At 40.1% G+C, this 13,443-nt stretch overlaps 1 protein-coding gene across 1 annotated transcript in view; it reads right to left on the minus strand.

The window, feature by feature from the left end:
* ALDH1L2 (aldehyde dehydrogenase 1 family member L2) overlaps window positions 1–13,443 on the minus strand; it is a 63,325-nt gene that overhangs the window by 22,798 nt on the left and 27,084 nt on the right. The window contains exons 10-15 of the mRNA XM_069581068.1: window positions 11,062–11,209; window positions 6,748–6,867; window positions 6,005–6,132; window positions 4,183–4,333; window positions 1,043–1,113; window positions 856–961 (exon numbers count right to left, since the gene is read on the minus strand). Coding sequence (XP_069437169.1) covers window positions 856–961; window positions 1,043–1,113; window positions 4,183–4,333; window positions 6,005–6,132; window positions 6,748–6,867; window positions 11,062–11,209 — 724 coding nt within the window. The remainder of the gene's footprint in view (window positions 1–855; window positions 962–1,042; window positions 1,114–4,182; window positions 4,334–6,004; window positions 6,133–6,747; window positions 6,868–11,061; window positions 11,210–13,443) is intronic.

Raw genomic sequence — 13,443 nt, forward strand, 5'->3', positions numbered from 1 at the left:
ATAAGAGGGAGACTTTTCATCATCTATCTCTTTGTATTTTTTTAATTAAAAAAATTTTGAATGTATATCTTTTTTTTTAATGAGGGAAACAAGATGGCTGGGGTCACATGACTATGTAGTTATTCTAAATGAAAAAAAAAATTTTTTTTTAATCCTAAAAGAAGAAATAAAACAATAATAGGTGGCAAACTGTAGACTCTTATTGAATAGAGACCAAGTTTTCCCCACCAACTTGGGTACCTCGGAGTGTTCACGCCTGTTCACTGTCTGGAGGAAATGCTTAGCCGGATGTTAAGTTTGCTACCACATTTTTTTTTTTCTTGAAAAGTTACTCTAGCATTAAAAAGATGTTTTTGAGAACTCTATCATTTGAATTATTTTTAAACTAACTTCCTGTTTTCCACATATATACATATATATATATATTTCATACAGCTATAATTATGTATATTATTTGCATGATTTTCCCACATCTTCCATAACTTTACAATATTTTAATGCCTGTATGAAACTGCTTTTGGTATTTTGTAACTACTCTAAATAACTCCCTCAGTTCGGGGCCTGTGGCATTTTGCAAGCATTGAACTGGCTTGTAGAAATTCAGGGGATTTCACTGACAAACACTATGCCTGCTTCCACTGTCATGGAGGTTTTAAAGTTTGGAATCCCCATTTTGGGTAGCTATTAAAAATGAATATTTACTAATATGAAAAGATGCCCAGGATATATGGGATATATGAAAGGATATATGAAAAGATGGTGTAATATATGACCCCATTTTTTTCAAGAAATAATATTTGTCAACGTACATCTGTGGGAGGGGGTAGATGCCGCACCTGGCCTCACGTGTCTTACCTGTGCCGGCTTGAGCACTAAGGTGTTGCCTGCTGCCAGACACGCGGCACTCTTCCATGCCAGCATCATCAGCGGGTAATTCCAAGGGATGATAATTGCACAGACTCTGCAAGGGGAGAAAGAGACAGCCTCAGTCCCCTCAAACTAACTTAATACACATCACTCAGAGGCACTCTCCTTGTCTTACCCAAGAGGCTCCTTCTTGGTAAAGGTCAGATTGCGATTTGGACGGGCCTGGTTGATGGGAATTGTGGAACCCTAAAGAATAAAAAAAGGTTGATACTACTTTACTAATTTCATTTTTTTCCTTTGCCATGCAGCATGTGGGATCTCAGGTCCCCAACCAGGGATCAAACTTGTACCCGCTGCACTGGAAGCATGGAGTCTTAACCACTAGACTGCCAGGGAAGTTGCTCCTTTATTAATTTAAATGAGTCAATTTAATCTCAATGAATCCTTTTCTGTCTGCCTCTCTTACTTTCTCTTAGCTGATATTAAAAAAAGCAGTGTTCATATGGGACTCTATTCAATGTTAATGTGTCAGCATGGATGGGAGGGGAATTTGGGGGAGAATGGATACATGTATATGGCTGAGTCCTTTCGCTGTTCACCTGAAACTACCACAACATTGGTAATCAGCTATATCTCAATACAAAATCAACAGTTTGAATAAAGAAGCATTGTTCAATTTATAAGAAACATAGCCACACCTAAAAAGGAACTGCTATGCCTTTCTCAAAAGAACTAAGACACAGGAGAAAAAAACCACATAATTCTAATTTGATCATCAGTCCCTTGGACTGCAAGGAGATCCAACCAGTCCATTCTGAAGGAGATCAGCACTGGGATTTCTTTGGAAGGAATGATGCTAAAGCTGAAACTCCAGTACTTTGGCCACCTGATGTGAAGAGTTGACTCATTGGAAAAGACTCTGATGCTGGGAGGGATTGAGGGCAGGAGAAGAAGAGGACGACAGAGGATGAGATGGCTGGATGGCATCACTGACTCGATGGACGTGAGTCTGAGTGAACTCCGGGAGTCGGTGATGGACAGGGAGGCCTGGCGTGCTGCGATTCATGGGGTCGCAAAGAGTGGGACACGACTGAGCGACTGAACTGAACTGATTCCCAATTCCTGGGCATGGCAGAGAATGTTAATTGCCTGCCCAATATCTGTTCTCCCCTCTGTTCTTAGTAACAGAAATCCTTGATTAATAATGGGGGTGGCAATGTGCCAGGTAAAGTACTCTGTTCCCCAGTTTCCATAGCAAATAGTGATGATTAACGGAAGATGTAAGTACAAAGCGCTGGAAGGGGAACACTCTTTAAAGTAGGCTGACTCAGCTGAAACAAGTGCTGTTTTACCCATTCCCTCACTTCTTCATTCTTCCTTCCAGAGTGTTGCTAAAAAGGCTGGTGCTGCAGTGGCTATCATGACACCAAGAGGCAGCCATGAAGGTAGCCAATCACATGGTACTGAGGATGGCCTGGCAAAGAGACAGAAGGAATCTTCCCCTCTCAGACTAGTCTTTGATTGCCTGCTTTTGGACTCCTTGAAAGTGAGATGAAAACAGACTCCTTGGTTGGGTTTTCTATTATATGCAGCTAAATTTGATCCCAACTGATTTTTGGCAGTAATCTTGAACTGAAACTATCCGTCTGTTTTGCCACATAAAATATTGTTGCTGTTACTAATACAAGTATATAATCTCTCATCTGAAACCCTAGGGTCAGGTGTGCTTTGGGATTCAGAATTTGACTTTAGAAACATAATATAATGCATAAACAATACCTTATATAATGTTATAATATCTATAACCCCCATTAATGTCTGGGGTAGCCTCCCATAATCAAGCATATTAATATTTATTCAGCGCTTTCCTGGTAGCTCAGCTGGTAAAGAATCCACCTGCACTGCAGGAGACCCTGGTTTGATTCCTTGGTCAGGAAGATCCTCTGGAGAAGGAATAGGCTACCCACTCCAGTCATCTTGGGCTTCTCTGGTGATTCAGATGGTAAAGAATCCACCTGCAATGCAGGAGACCTAAGTTTGATCCCTGGATTGGGAAGATCCTCTGGAGAAGGGAAAGGCAACCCCACTGAACACTTATTCAGTGAACTATGAGTATTCACTCTAAGTGAGATGAATAAAACTTATAGACTTATGTTGGTTTGGGTAAGATTTTGGCACCAAATGAGTTTGAGTCAATCAAATCAATTTTCAGGTTTCAGAACTATTTGGATTTCATAATTGAGAATAAAGGATGGACTTAAACTGCTCTTACTAAATACTTATGACTTTGTAGCTGAACAATAATAAAAACTACACTTATGTGCAAGACCTACTATAGTACAGACTTTAATTCTGTATATATTAACTCATAGTATATAAACATTTCCAATTCTCATAACGTAGTTTGCAAGGTATGGATTATCATGACCATTTTATAGATGAGGAAAGTAAGGCTGAGAGAAGTAAATAACAACAACTGCTAGTAAGTGGCAAAGATGAGGCCTGGAACCAGGTTGTCTCTCTGATTCTATAAAAATGGTGGTACAGCAATGTGACCAGAAAAAAGTTTCCCAGTATCCTTAGTAGATAGAGACAGCCAATGGGAGATACAAGCACAAAGTGTAGGGAGGATGGGAATGCTTTTTAAAGTCCTTTTACCTTTCTCCCTCTTCCCCACTTACTCCTGGCTTTGGGAATGTGGCTGTGATGGCTGGTGCTTCAGTGGTTACCATGAGACTAGAGGTGGCATGCATTCTGCTGTTTGCTAAAAGCCCTATTTCCCTTCTGTATCTCAATACCAAAGCCAAGTGTAGTTGCCATTTATCATCACACATGTGCTATTTATTTTCTTGTAAAAAGAAGGAAATTGACATTTTTATCAAATTTATGTTTTAAGAAATTTTTCTTATAACCAGTCTGCATAGCCCAGCTATGTTAGCTCTCTGACCTCCACAGGTATTTGAGTCTTCAATTCCTCCATGATATCAGGCTTCTCTCTATATGCCAACAAGACTATTAGATGCTCTAAAATAAAGAACAACATTAGATTTTAAGCTCAGAAAATCTTGAGTTCAAATCCTAACTCTACTTACTGTGTGACCATAGGTAAGTCATTCATTGTCCTCAAACCTCAGTTTCTTCACCTGTAATAAGAGGTAACAACTATCCACCTACCTCAGATAACTGTTATGGGGATCAGATGAGAAAACCTACGGAAGTGGTGACTCTGACAAAGGGTCTTTATAAACTAACAAACATTCATCCATTTTCCTCTAGGAATGATCTCCACAGAAACAAACAACATTTTGCACTTACCTGAATCTTGTCACACCAGCCAGCAAAATATCTGAATGTTTGCACAGACATTCCAATGTGAGTCTTCAGAGCCAAGGTGTAGACAGCCCCAGAATCGAGAGCTTCAATGGTTGCCAGTTCTTCTTGTTTCTCTTCCATTAGGTCTGCAAGTCTGTTGGCCAGTGAAAGAAATCCATTCAGCAAATATTGAGTCTCTACTGTGTAAAAGGCGCCCTCCCAAGGCCTGAGAACTCAGAGGTGGACACAAATGGACCAGGTCTCCATCCTCATGGAGAACGTGGTCTCATAGGGAAGACAGGCATTGAACTAACAATTGCATGAATAATTTGTTTTAAGAGTTATCATGAAGAGGCAGAGGGTGTTGGAAGTGTGTATCATTCGCATTGTAGATGCATAAGAAGTAAGAGGGATGGAGTCACAGTCAGCCAAGGAGATCTGTGACAGAACACAGTGGGAACGTGGATGGCTCCTGAATACACTGGGAGATGTTAGAGGGTGCCCCACACCCCTGGAGAACCTGTGAACACCTGAGGGTTTCTGGCAGGTGTAGAAATATTTCCACCACTGGCTGAAAAGGACAAGACAGAAATACATGGGATGAACTATAAACACCACAACAGGCTTCTGTTTGTCTGGTTTCTGTGGAAAGATGACTAGAAACTGTCTAATGACTATGAAATAGTCAAAATTCATCTTTCGTGTTTGCCTCTTCCATTTGTTTCCCTTCCTTCCTTCCTTTCATGGTACTGACCCATTTCTTTCAGACCATTCCAGGTCAGGCTTGAAGTCTTCCTCCCTAATATTTCTTCCAGATCCTGCTCTAAGAGATCTTTTGAGCAAGGTCAGCTATTTGTCATTTAGTAAGCAGAGAACTGAATCTGGGATTGAATCTGATTACTCTTGGCAAACTCAGCTACCAATTTATAACACCCTTTCCAGGCCTTCGTGTTTTCCCTCCTTGTTTCTACTCACACATCAAGTAGATTTAAAGTTTCTCTTTGGAAACAGCAGGGTGCTGGATGTTCTCTATGTGCTGCATAAGCAGATGCTCTGTGAGCCCTGGAGGGTGACTTTTATAGATTACATCACCGGCTTCTGGGCTCTCTCACTGGACTTGGGTAATGACAGGCCAGTGGGAGGCAGCCCCAGGAGACTGGCAAACGAGGATAAAGTGGTCTGGGGATGGCTGACTGGTGGGCTGTGGATCGGCAGCGGCAGCTGCTATGTCCTTCCACCGAAACCCACGGGTGTGGTCTCCTCCTGCAGCCATAGATCTTGCCAGATTCTAGTAACAGCTCCTTCCTCTGTCCCTTTAGGCCTTGCAGTAAGAGCAGTTTCTCTGTTCTATGTCCCCAGCCTGAGTGCTTCATTATCCTTTGCTGAATTCCCTTGACCTTGCTTACATCTTTACAAATAAGTAGTCCTTTACTAAACTGCTCATACAGGGACGGTGACTGAAACAAGCAAAAATACAAAAATGAGGAACTCCCATATATGGGAGTTTATATGATGGAAGTGACAAAAGACATGCTATCTAATAGGTGCATAATAGAAAGTGTTGAAGATTTTTTTAAATCTTGGCAATGTTAGTCAGTATCCAAAGCCCACAGACTTGTGCTCTTCTTTTTTTTTTTAAAAAAAATATTTATTTATTTGGCTGCACCAGGTCTTAGCTGCAGCATGCAGGATCTTCAGCTGCATCATGTGGGATCTAGTTCCCTGACCAGCGATCACACCTGGGCCCTCTGCATTGAGAGCGCGGACTCTTGGCCACTGGACCACCAGGAAAGTCCCCAGACGTGCACTCTTAAAAGAATCATACCGATACATCAGTCTTCCTCTGTCTCGTGCATTCATTCTTCCCCATTCACCGTTTTCAAAAGCATCTTTTGCTGCTGCTACTGCTTTATCAACATCCACCAAAGAGGCATAGGATACTTGGCATATCGTCTATTTCAAGGCAAGAAAACATAGGTTATAGACTACTTTTATAGAGAGATATACAACTTTTTCTTGAGATTAATATTCTACCATAAAATTCGAGGAGTTTTTATGATGGAAAATCAGTACTTCCAGTAAACTTCTGGTAATATAGTAAAGAAAAAGAAACCATTTTAACACGAAAATTGTGAGCCTAAAATTCAGTACTTCTCATTCACACTACACTATGAGAAGACACATGTAGGAAACTGTAACTATTTCTTCTCCTGCCTTAGGAAAGCTGAATTTCTCACCATGAGCTTGCACATTCTGAGATTTTCTCACATACACAGCTCCATGTGGAATTGTACCTCTGATGTATATAGTATAGCGACCCATCTAAATTCATCATAAATATTCATTCTTAAAAGTAAGTTACAGGAGATAACAGCAGCCAGAACCAGAGCTGAATAGTTTAAAAGAATACATGAAGTACATTTATATTACATGCTCAGACAGAGTAACAGAATAATAGAGAGACAGAGTAATAGAATAAGTAATTCTTAAGACTGTTTTATAATGGTGTATAAATGAAAAAAAAAATCCATGATCAGTGGTTACTGCACACACTAAGTCACAACTCACAGATCCATCTGTTGGGTTGATAGTATCATAAGTCTTTCCATCTTCAGCATCTGTGAACTGTCCATTTATGAAACACTGATATGGCATTTTTACTGTCATGTCATTGATCTCCTTTGAAACCTAAGAGAGAGAATTACTTTAATAAAGTCAATGGATTTCTGTATTTATGCAAAAAAGAAGCTTATTCACTAACGCAGAGAAGTTGTCAGTGGGACTCTAGTGCCTACTGTTCAGAAGAGACAAGCAGATGTAATAGTTAGGCCTTATGATACTTAAAGTGGCCATTGAGACAGGAGGTCAGCTTCTGCGACGACCAAAGTGGTCTGAGTCGGGCATTGTAAAGATCTGTCTTTTCCTCATTGAGATGAAACATGACTCAGAAGACCTCCAGATAATGGAAACACCGCCATCTAGTGGCACTACTTATGGAGTTCAGCCATTGCTGTCACGCAAATTTTTGAAATTGCCCGTCAACCCTCTTTCCTTTTATACTGGTGACATTTTAAGTTTTCTTTCCAGTGTCCATCCCCATTTTCAGTCTCCCCCTCTTACATATGTGCTGCTTAAATTGTAGTCTGTACTATTAGCTGGCAAGTGAATTTATATTCATCCATTAACCTCTATAAATCTTGGTTTGTTTCAACAATAAAATGATAATATACCTGCCTCATACAGTCATTAAGAGACATAATTAAAATCATATATGTGAAAGAGAACTGTTGGCATAAAATCCCACTTCAATGAAAGGTATTAAAGAGAAAATTTAATGATTTAAGAAATTATTTTATATAGAGAAATTGAGGATGCTTAGAAAAGAAACAAAAAAAATAGCAAAAGCGTAGTTTGCTGCTCATCATCACTAATTATTAGGGAAATGCAAATCAAAACTACAGTGAGGTACCACCTCACACTGGTCAGAGTGGCCATCATTAAAAAGTCTACAAATAATAAATGTTGGAGAGGGTGTGGAGAAAAGGGAACCCTACTACATTGTTGGTGGGAATGTAAATTGGGGTAGCCACTACAGAAAATGGTATGGAGGTTCCTTAAAAAACTAAAAGTAGTATTGTTAGGGGAAGCACACACTGATTGAAACTGCCCACCCTGGCCAGGCACCATAGTAACCATTTGCATGAGTTGTTTACAGGTGGTCCCTGCAAGGAACACAGAACTAATAATCCTCCACCAACCGGAAGAGTTTGGGAAAGGTCAAAAGGAGAAACCACATGTCCGACCACCTCCTAGAATCCTCCTCTCTGGCATCCATTTGGCTAAACAAGGCGTGCACCCCCAGGAAAGACTCTGAGTCAGATGATTGGCTAAAGACAACCCAGAAACTAATCCCATCACCATAAAACCTGAGACTGCAAGCCACGTGGCAGAGCAGTTCTCCTGGGTTCCCTTTCCCTACTGTTCTCCACCCGGGTGCCCTTTCCCAATAAAATCTCTTGCTTTGTTAGCACATGTGTCTCCTCGGACAATTCAGTTCCGAGTGTTAGACAAGAGCCCAGTTTCAGGCCCTGGAAGGGGGCCCCCTTCTGGCAACAGTATCATACCATCCAGAAATCCTAATCCTAGGCATATATCCAAACAAAACTTTAATTATGAAAAGATACATACACTCCAATATTCATAGCAGCACAATTTACAATAGCCAAGACAAGGAAACAACCTAAATGTCCATCAACATATGAAGATGTGAGATATATATATATATTTATATAAAAATATATATATATAAAACCTACAATGGAAAACTACTTAACCATAAAGCAATGAGCAATAACTGAAGTTTTTAAAGTCATTAGAGGAGTTCAACAGGAGATTCAAGCAGGCAGAAGAAAGAAATAGAAAACCAAACAATGGGTCAATAGAGACATCCAGTCTGAAAATAGGAAAGAAAAATAATTTTAAAAATGAATAGAGCTTTAGAAGCCTGCAGGACACTATCAAATGTACTAACGTGCATAAAGAGAGTCTCAGAAAGAGGGGTGAGGGATGGAGGGGTAGAAAGACTATTTGAAGAAATAATGGCAGAAAATATTCCAAATTTTATTTTAAAAAATCAATCTGCACATCCAAGAAGCTCAATAAACTCCAAGTAGACAAATCTCAAAGAGATCCATCCTAAACGCATCATAATAAAATGGTCAAAAGACAAAGACAAAAAGGGAATCTTGAAAGCAGCAAGGGAGAAGAAGCAACTCATCACATGAAAGTTATCGTCATTAAAATTAACAGATGACTTATCCTCGGAAACTTCAGAGGCCAGAAAGCAATAAGATTATATATTAAAAGTGCTGAAAGAAAGAGAATGTCAACCCAAGATTCCATATACAGCAAGAATATCCTTCAAGAACAAAGGAGAAATTAAGTCATTCTCAAATGAACAAAAACTAAGATACTTCACTGCCAGCACATTGTCTTTCGAAAATGACTAAAAGGTGTCCTTGTGACAGAAATGAAAGAACACAGACAGTGACTTAAATCTACCTGAAAAAGAACACCAACAAAGGTAAATATAAATCAGTATAAATGTAATTTTTATTTTAAACTCCTTTCTTCTCCTATCTGATTTAAAAGAAAACGGCATAAAGCGATAATTAAAAATAAGACTATGTTGATGGGCTAATACTGTATAAAGATGTATTTGTATGACAGTAATAGCACAGGTAAGTGGGCAGGGAGCAGAGCTATACTGTAACATTTTTTCTACACTATTGGTATTAAATTGGTATTAATCTGGGCAAGAATGTTTTAAGAAAAATGTCTCTTGGAAGGAATCCTCAACCACTAAGGAAATAACTAAAAGTATATAGCAAAAGACACAATAAGAGATTAAAAGGGCGTACTAGACAATATCCATTTAACAAAAAAGAGAGCAGTAAGGAGGAAGAGAGGAGAGAAAAAGGCATAAATCAAGACTTACAGAAGCACAAGTGGCCAAAGGACAAACAGATTAATCAAACTTAATCACATTTTACAACTTGTGTATGTTAAAGGATACTGTCAAAAAAGTGAAAAGAAAACCCACAGAATGGGAGAAAATATTTACAGATAATGCATCTGATTAGGGTCTACTATTTAAAATATACTAAGGTCATTTACAACTAAAAAATTAAAAAGACAAATATCCCAATTAAAAATACAGGTGAAGGGTTTGAGGGACTTCCCTGGTGGTCCAGTGGGTAGGACTAGGTATTCTCACTGCCAGGGGCTCGGGTTCCATCCCTGGTTGGGAAACTAAGATCTCACAAGCCACCTGGTACAGCCAAAACACAAAGGAGTTGAACAGATATTTCTCCAAAGAATATATACAAATGGCCAATAAGCACATGAAAAGATGTGTTATCACTAGTCATTAGGAAAATGTAAATCAAAACCACAATGAGATACCACTTCACACCCACTAAGACAGCTGAAATAGAAAAAAATAGACAACATGCTGGCGAGGACATGAAGAAATTAGAAGCTTCCTCCATTGCTAGTGGCAGTGTAACATGATGTAGTCACTTTGCAAAGCAGATTGGTAGCTCCTCGAAAAGTTAAACACAAGAGTTCCCATATGACTCACCAATTCCACTTCTAGATATTTACCCAAGAGAATTGAGAACATATGTTCACACAAAAACTTATATTAGGTTGGCCAAAAAGTCCATTCAGGTTTTTCTGTTACATCTTACCAAAAACACAAATGAACTTTTTGGCCAACCCTATGTGAATTTTCATAGCAGCGTAATTTATAATAGCCAAAAAGCAGAAACAACTCAAATGTACGCCAACCAAGGAAAGGATAAATAAAACATAATTATTCACACGGTGGACTATTGCTTGGCCAGGAAAAGGAATAAAGTGATAATCTACTCTAGAATGTCGATGAACCTTGAACACATTATGCTGAGTGAAAGAAACCAGCTGCAAAAGGCCACTTATCGCCTAATTCCATGTGTACGAAATGTCTCAAATAGGCAAATCCATAGAAACAGAAGGTAAATTGGTGGTTTCCTGGCGCCAGGGCCCAGAAGAGGAGAGCAGAGAATGAATGCCAGTGGATATGGAGTTTCTTCGGGGGGCGGGGGGGTAAAAAAAAATGTTCCATAATCAGATCGTGGTCATGGTTGCTCAACTCAGTGAATATACAATGAATTGTACATTTTTTAAAAGGTGAAATGTATGGTATCTGAATTATAATCTCAAAACTGTCTGTCATTTAAGAAAGTTGTAAATGAAAAGCAAATGGGTGAAAGGCACAGCAGTCTTCTCTAGCATGAAGGTCTTAACCATGTGGATTTTCAACATCGTGGACAGGCTTACATAATCCACCACTAGCTCTGCTTCCTGATCCTCTCCTCTCAGTTTCCTCACGACTTTTTGGATGAAGTCTTCAAATTTGGTGGCCATATAAACATCCTCATTCTGTAATTGAAGCCCTCCACACTTCTGTCTTATCTCTTCAACCAGTCTGAAAAGAAGAACCAGCTCATGTTACTGACATTTTTCTAAAGAGTTTAGAGGACTGTATGATTACATTTAGGTTGCTTTGAAGTAGGACTTATGTCACATACTAATTTATGCTCCATGAGATCGTCTATATTAGTGAGAGAAATTAATAAGATTGAGAGAAAAAATGTTAAAGCTTTCTCAAAAGACAGTGGCAGTTTTTTTAAATACAAGAAACTGAAGCAAAGATATTTTCATTACTTTCAAGAGAAGAGTTGGACACAACTCTTCACTGAGCAACTAAGCACAGCACAGAAGCAGGTGATAAAGGGCACATAAAATCAGTCTCTATCCTTTCAAAAGTACTCCAGGAATAAGACATAAAGAAAATTTCTGAACTGTCATAATTCTGAGAGACCAAAGTCACAGCATAGACGATTTTCTCTGGATCTGGTGTAAGAATAAAACAAACATTTGTTTGTATTACATGGCTAAGTGAACGTTTTAGTTGCTCAGTTGTGTTTAATTCTTTGGGACCCTGTGGACTGTAGCCTGCCAGGCTCCTCCATCCATGGAATTCCCCAGGCAAGAATACTGGAGTGGGTAGCCATTCCCTTCTTCAGGGGATCTTCCCAACCCAGGGATTGACCCCTCATCTCCTACACTGCAGGCGGATTCTTTACCCTCTGAGCCACCAGGAAAGCCCACATGGCTACGGTGGGTACTAAACAGAACCTCCCCAGGTAGTGCAGTTAGTAAAGAATCTGCCTGCCAGTACAGGAGAGGCAGGAGACGTGGGCTTATCCTTGGGTCAGGAAGATCCCCTGAAATACAAAACGGCAACCCACTCCCGTATTCTTGCCTGGAAAATTCTGTGGACAGAGGAGCCTGGTGGGCTACCATCTATGGGGCCACAAAGAGTTGGACACAACTGAGTGTATACATACACACGTGTATATAAGATAGATAACCAATAAGAAGAACCTACTGTACAGCACAAGGAACTCTACCCAATGCTCCACAGTGACCTATATAAGTATAAAATCTAAACAAGACTGAATATATGTGTATGCGTGAAATGAACATATCTCCTGCCATTTTAATAGACAAAAAATGTCATAGCCATCAGCAATTTCTGGCCTCCAAATGTAAGGGCTCCCCAAACTGAGATCCAGCGGATGCTACCAACCCCTATGGTGATTGCTGAGGAGCTGGGGGAAGGCAGGAAGCAAGGTGAACAGGGAAACAGGATTGTGCCTAGGTAGCTGAGGTGCACATGAAGGAATGAATGCAGTGAGCCCAGAGGCTTGCATCTCTCCATACTGCTGCTGCTAAGTCGCTTCAGTCGTGTCCGACTCTGTGTGACCCCATAGACGGCAGCCCACCAGGCTCCCCCGTCCCTGGGATTCTCCAGGCAAGAACACTGGAGTGGGTTGCCATTGCCTTCTCCAATGCGTGAAAGTGAAAAGTCAAAGTGAAGTCGCTCAGTCGTGTCCGACTCAGCGACGCCATGGACTGCAGTCTACCAGGCTCCTCCGTCCATGGGATTTTCCAGGCAAGAGTACTGGAGTGGGGTGCCATTGCCTTCTCCAATCTCTCCATACACAGAATGCTAAATTCCTTAGCTCAGATACCTGAGTTCTGATGTTCAAGTGGCCTGCTCCCTTTGTTGCAAACTTGTATATAGCCAGACTTCCCCTCGGGCCTCCTTGGAGCAGTTTTCTCAGAGCTACTGAGATGCTGTTTCCTGGGCTCGGAGTTCTAAACATTCCCACCAAATGAAATAACTCTACTTTCAGGTTGCGACTTTATTTTTTAGTCAACAATGTGTAACTGATTCACTTTGTTATATAGCAGAAAATAACACAGCACTGAAAGTTAACTATACTTCAATAAAAATTATTTTAAAAAATACAAGAATGAATATGTGAACAGAATATTCATCAAGAACACTTGCTTTGTCAACATGAAGACTTTTACCTTGTTTATTTAGTAAATAGCCGTACGGTGGCCCTCAAAGGAAAAACACCTCTACAAAATTCTCCACTATTAGGATCCTGGTCTGCTCTTCATGCCATAGAGGGCGGCTTTCTAGTCCTCTAGCCCTTTCTACCTATTGCAAACTTCTGCAGAGAAATTCTGACTATAGAGTGACTACTCTTACTCTTGCAAGAAGTCTGATGATCCTCATTCTAGATATACCATACTGGGTAACTTGGGGAGTTAGGAAAAAAGATTTGGGGTAAGCATAATCAA

The sequence above is a fragment of the Ovis canadensis genome, chromosome 3, assembly GCF_042477335.2.
Source record: "Ovis canadensis isolate MfBH-ARS-UI-01 breed Bighorn chromosome 3, ARS-UI_OviCan_v2, whole genome shotgun sequence".
Taxonomy (NCBI): Eukaryota; Metazoa; Chordata; class Mammalia; order Artiodactyla; family Bovidae; genus Ovis; species Ovis canadensis.